The following is a 6,000-nucleotide window of genomic DNA, read 5'->3' as shown; positions in this document are numbered from 1 at the left end:
TAGGTTAGTGGGTAGCGATAGATGCCGGATAGGAAAGAACATCAATAAAGCATTTTTAAATGTGCAGAAGAAAACAAAAAATACAGAAGGGCAAACGAATTATATGTTATTGCCTTGTTAAATTGAATATGTTATATATTTCTTCAAAGGTTTCATGTACACTTAATATTTTTTATATAAAGAAATGATGGATTTTTTATGTCCCAGGAAGAAAGAAAATGAAATTAAAAAAAATTTTTGGGTGTGTGTATATGTGTGTGTGTATGTGGGGGGGTTATGTTGAGAAAGGTTTCCTGTAGGAGATACCTACCTGTGCTGAGCTTACAATAGAATTATAGATTTCAAAAGGCAAAGAGAGAGGGCATCCCAGGCTGGAGAGATGGACGGCTTGTACAGAGGCTGCCTGGGATACCGGGTGTTGCTACTTTGGCCAAAACATGTCGGATAGGAAGTAATAAACAAAATAAGGCTGGGAAGGTAGGTTGGAGCTCTACCTGGAGCTTGGCCACCGATCCTGTTCCCTCTCCCCCTCCCCCAAGAGAAGGAGGGCCTGCAATCATCCTGACTAGATGGAAAGAAGGCAGGAATGGAAGAGGGAGCTCAGTCCACCTGCCCCCCCCCCCCCAGGTTCCACCTCCTGCTAGCTCAGGTTTTTAGCATATCCAGCATCCAGGGCTTCATCCTACTTGAACCATGTTCACTCAAAGTAACCTATTTAGCAGGTCTGGTGTGCGCCCAGCGTACTCTATCCCTTATCTGCTGGCTCATCCCCTTCTTCCACCCCTCCCCCTTTCTTCTAGGTGAAGAAAAGGGCCCAAGGGCCACCCCCAATGGAGCTTAACTTAGCCAAAGTCCCTCTTCTTGGATTCTGATAGCCTGATTGGGCTACTGGGCGGGAGGCACTTTGTGCTACACCCTCTGCTTTTCCCTGATCTCCCAGTCACCAACTATGGGTCCATCCCACAAGGTTCACTTTAACTACTCCTTTACAAAGCCTTTTCTAACCAAAAACACCTCCCCCCCAACCCCCTCTCCCCATGGCAGTCATAAAAAAGGAACTGGATCCAGGATCTTTGGGAAGATCTGCAGTGATGAAGATAAACTTACTACCCATCAAAGTAGACCTTTCCACTTGGGGACAGCTCTAATGGTTACGGCCTCCTGGTGGGAGCTGCCTCTGGTCCTGGGAACCGGCTGGTCCAAGAAGCTGATCTGGAAGTGGCTCAGGGACTCAGGTCTGCCTCTCCTATTCTTGTGATGAAAATTATTCCATCAAAGAGCTGGTGAGAACAATGAGCTTGCTTGTCAGTGTCTCCCCTTCCCCTTCTCTGCCACCCCCTAAGGAGCGTGGCACTTGTCATCAGAGCCACAATGGAGCTGGTCTTCTGTCTTCTCGAAGACTGCCGCCATCAAGTCTCCTTGGTTTTCTAGGTTGCCCCCACTTCCTTCCTCCCCTTACCCCCCACCCCCATTCATCCCTAACTTTTCTCATCCCATGAAGCCCTTTCCTCCCAGCTGGAGATGTCAACTCCCAAGCCCTCTCAAACCCTGCAGAAGCTGAGGACAACTCAACTATCATGCTTCTCTTTTGCCCTTGTGGCTGATTTCTCCTACCTCCTTCTGTCTTCCTCCTCCTCTCCCCCCCCCCCGGGGACCTTGCCAGGCCCCTGGGCTTTCTCCCCACCAGTCATGGAAACCAACACAGGCTTTGCCTTAAACCACTTTAATTCGTTCAGAAATAGGAAGGGGCAAGGGTACCAGGAGAGAGGATGAGAGGGAATATCTGTAAAGGGAAGGTGGCGGGGAAATGATGGAAATGGTGATGCCGATGGGATTGGACCGGTGGTAGGCTTGTGCTGACTGACACTCCCAGCATTCAGGCCAAAAGCAGGGTTACGCTCAGCCCTGCGATGATGATGGGGAGGCTTGGGGAGACTTGCTTTGGTCCAGGAGGGCCATCGTTACACAGATTCCCTTCGCAGCACTGGGTGATGAAACTGTAGGTAGTCTCCATGTAAGTGATAGACTGTTCCCTACCGCAGTACAACCCTTCCACACATCCTCTGTTGGTGATGTGACCAAGGCCCGAGGCTGAACCTTGTCCAAAGTAACACTCCTCTTCTTCCCCGCAGAGAATAGTAGTGCTCACACAGCTACCCAAATTGCTAATGTCACAAAAATAGCAGTATTTGGTAACCACCATTGCCATGCAGGCTAAGACCACGGTCAGGCCCAAGGAGAAGGATGACATAGTGCCCATGGTCAAGATGGAAAATGGATTGGGATGACTAGTGAGTACGTGGCTCCCAGGACCTTGCTCCGCTAGGCAGGGGACCCTTCAATTCACTTCACCCATCCGTCTCTGATCAGGTGCCGAGGCACCGGCCCAAACCACTGTCTTTTTATTGGCCGAAGTCAACCTCTTTCCGAGCCGGTGGCCGCCGAAGGTCTCGGGTAGGCCTCTGGCCTTCAGAAGTCTCCTTTCCTCCTGCCTGAACTGCGGAGGTCGGTTGAGCTCTCGGTTCCCAGTGTCTCCCTTGGCCAGCAACTGCTTCTCACAGCTCTCTTCTGTACCAACTGCCCCTAGTTTGTTTCTGTAGAAGGGAAGTGACCTCACAGAGGCACCCCTCCCTGCTCTGGGTCAGAGGAAGCTCTATGATGTCATTGGCTTTGCCCTGCCTTCCACAACCTTGGAAGAATGGTGGAATGAATGGGATGTGTGGATGCCCACAGGGGGCCCAATCACACAGATCTGCGGGGAATCGACTCTCATTTTGGTCTTTATTTTCTTCTATAAGCCATTCAGAACTTCTGCCGTCTTTCACTCAATTAATCTTGTTTCCGTTTCCCTAGATTTCCTCATGAGTTGATCAACTTAATATGGACAACTCTGCTGACTGCACCCTCCCTCCCCTCCACCCCCAAGCTACCCTATCTAGTTACCTGCACAAACTAGGTCCTTAAGAAGTACCTGTTAAGGGGCAGCTAGATGGTGTAGTGGATAGAGCACCAGTCCTGAAGTGAGGAGGACCTGAGTTCAAATCTGCCTTCAGACACTTAACACTTCCTAGCTGTGTGACCCTGGGCAAATCACTTAACCTCAATTGCCTCAGCAAAAAAAAAAAAGAAAAAGAAAAAAAAGTAGCTGTTGAATTGAATTCTATTCCTTTGGAAGAAGGCCCACTTTCCCTAGCCATCTGCCAGGATGACTCCTTGCCTTAGAGCCTCGAGTACCTTTTGTCTAATCCCCAAATTCTCTATAGCAGGGGTCTCCAAACTTGTGTGATCAAGTACCCCCATCAGAAAAAATAAGTGGATTATAACCCCTCCCCCAATCCCACAAAATATAAAAAAGATGAAATAGTATCTGAGTGTGGGTTTAAGGGAAAGATAATGCAATCTGGCACAGTGCCTGACACATAGTAGGAGCTTCATATCTGCTCATTGCCTGACTCTGTCCTGTATGAGGTAAAAAGGGGAGAGAGGATCCAGAGCTCTTAATCGTTGGTCATTGACCCTTTGAGGGACTCCCTGGAGTCCGAGGGCTTCTGTCTGAGGGTGTGCCGATGGGGATGAGGAGGAAAGGGCATTCGTGCGGCTGCTGCTGTGGACACTAACCTATTAACCGGGTTATAAAATCCCCGAGAGAGGGATTCTCAGCTCAGACTGGAGGATCGGGAGCGGGTTTTGGGCAAAGCTTATAAACCGTGGGCCACGATGGGGTCGTGTCTCTGAACATGGGTGTCACAAAATTATGATATCGGTAAATGTTTGATCTGTACATCTCTTTTATATTCGTATATACCTGGGCTCATGTAAAAATTTCTCGGGCAAAAACGGGTCCTGAGTGGAAAAAGCTGAAGAAGGCCTGGTTTGGGGAAGGAGGGGGCAGAGAGGGGAGTGTTGGAGCTAAGCCCTCTGGTGGGTTATCATGAAGTATGCGATCTGGACCATCTTCCCTCCTGATTGGTCACACACACCCCTTGGGGTCTGGCCGTAGCACCCTTTAGGTCAAGTCTGGCTCCCACTTTTGAGACCGCTGGTGTGTGGAAATGGTTTCTTACTGTTCCCCCTCTTCCTGTATTTCATTGCCCAGCATTCCTGGGACTCTGGAGTGATAATCTTCTTCCTAGCCATTCCCCGCTGTTCTCGCTGCCGTGGGATGGGCAGCTTTCTCTCCCTTCCCTCCTCTCATTCTCAGCTAAGAGCCCTCTCCACAGACCCACACAGCCTGAACTGGAAGGGAGATCAGCGGCCTTCCGATTCAACCCATTCTCCCTCCCGACAACCCAGAAAGTGGTCAGCCGGCCCCTGCCTAAAGACTTCCAGGGAGAGGAAGTTCAGTCTCCCGGGGTTTTACTTCAGGGCAAGCTCCTGTTGAGTAATTTTCCCTTCTTTTTATTATGAAGTAACAATCATCACCAAACATAAATATTTCACCATGCAAAGGAAGAAGAAGAAAGGGGAAGTATATGTACATATACATAGGAGGTGTATATATATATAAAATTATATTCTCTGGTGCAGTGGATAGAGCACCAGCCCTGAAGTTAGGAGGACCTAAGTTCAAATCTAGTCTCAGACACTTAATACTTCTTAGCTGTATGACCCTGGGCAAGTCACTTAACCACAATTGCCTCAGCAAAAAAATAAAATTACATTCTCTTACTCAGCAAGTAATAAATGATGATCAATTTAGCAAAATCATAACAATTACTTTGTTAAGGTCCTCCCCCGCATCAAGCCTAAAACTGCTTCTTTAAAACTCCCATCAGCTCTTGGAGGGGATAAGGTGGGGGACATGCAGCAAGCAGAATAAGTCTAATTTCTGCTATCTTTTTCTGCACAGTATCAGGCCAGGCCACCCTGCTACCCTGGCTCTGAATTCTTCCCAATTCCTATTCCCAAAGTCTGACTCACGAGCCAGACTCGGGGCCAGCTGTCCTGGTCTTATCACAAAATCTGACGCAGTTCTCCAGACATTCGTTTTGTCCTCTTTAACCTAATTTGTGTTTGATTTTATCGGAGGCTCATTCGTGAAGCTGCCATCGGAGAGGAAATACGAATCCAGATCTCCCTCGTTCTTAGTTCGGTGTTCTAACCATTGTACCATGCTTCCTCCTGTTAATTCCCCGGGATAATCTATCCTTCCTTGCCATTTAGTCTTTTTTAGTAGCTCAAGCCTTGGTCCAGAAGTCTAAATCTTACTCCCAGTTATAGTTCCGAGCCAGATGTTCACTTGCCCAGAAACAGCTGTTTCCAGAGACAGCCTGAATAAGCAGGATCTGGCTGGGGCCCAACCTACCCAAATCATGTGTGTCCAGACTGGCCTCTGCCCCCCCCCCCCCACAGGACTGGGCCTGCCTGCCTTCACCCTCACCTCTTTTCGAATCTCTCCGTGTGATGTGGAATTATACTGTCCCCGAGCCCTCCCCTTGAGCACCTGGCATCTGTTAATCTGACCCCATGTGGTAGAAGGGGGGTGGTAATTTTCCACATGTGATCCCACCTGCAGACTCTCTCCCCTCTTTCACTGAGCATTTGTGTCCCACTAGGCCGACACTTTGAGCTTTATAACTTACTTTAAAATCGACATTTCATCTGCCTTAACTCTTCTAGAGTTATTATGGGTTACATTACACTGGTGGCCAAAGTAAAAATAGATGTTTCGATTCATTTTAGTAACCTTTTATTAAGCAACTACTGTATGTAAAAGGGATCACGTGGAAAGGTTTCAACTATGTTGTTTGAAATCATTTCGGCTCCGATTTTAAAATGTGGCCGGCGTCGAAGGGCTCTTTTGGTCCAGGGGACAGAACACTGGTCTTCGTACCAGCAGTGTGACCTTGGACAAAGTCCCTTGACCTCCCTGGGTCTCAGTTTCCTTATCTGTACAATAAAGGGCTTGGCCTCTGAGATCTCTTTCAGATCCAGACCTATGATCCTAAAAATGATCTGTATGTTTATACCATGGTAAGTGGGTTCAAAGTATCCCTAAGA

At 48.3% G+C, this 6,000-nt stretch overlaps 1 protein-coding gene across 1 annotated transcript; it reads right to left on the bottom strand.

The window, feature by feature from the left end:
* Positions 1-1,876: 1,876 nt before the first annotated feature.
* LOC127543125 (sperm acrosome membrane-associated protein 4-like) lies at positions 1,877-2,251 on the bottom strand. Its single transcript, XM_051969151.1, has one exon. The coding sequence runs from the start codon at positions 2,249-2,251 to the stop codon at positions 1,877-1,879; it is 375 nt and encodes a 124-aa protein (XP_051825111.1).
* Between the last annotated feature and the right edge of the window lie 3,749 nt (positions 2,252-6,000).

This window comes from Antechinus flavipes, chromosome X (assembly GCF_016432865.1).
Source record: "Antechinus flavipes isolate AdamAnt ecotype Samford, QLD, Australia chromosome X, AdamAnt_v2, whole genome shotgun sequence".
Classification (NCBI taxonomy): domain Eukaryota; kingdom Metazoa; phylum Chordata; class Mammalia; order Dasyuromorphia; family Dasyuridae; genus Antechinus; species Antechinus flavipes.
The sequence above is the reverse complement of the archived record's forward strand: the minus strand, read 5'-3'. Positions and strand labels throughout refer to the sequence as shown.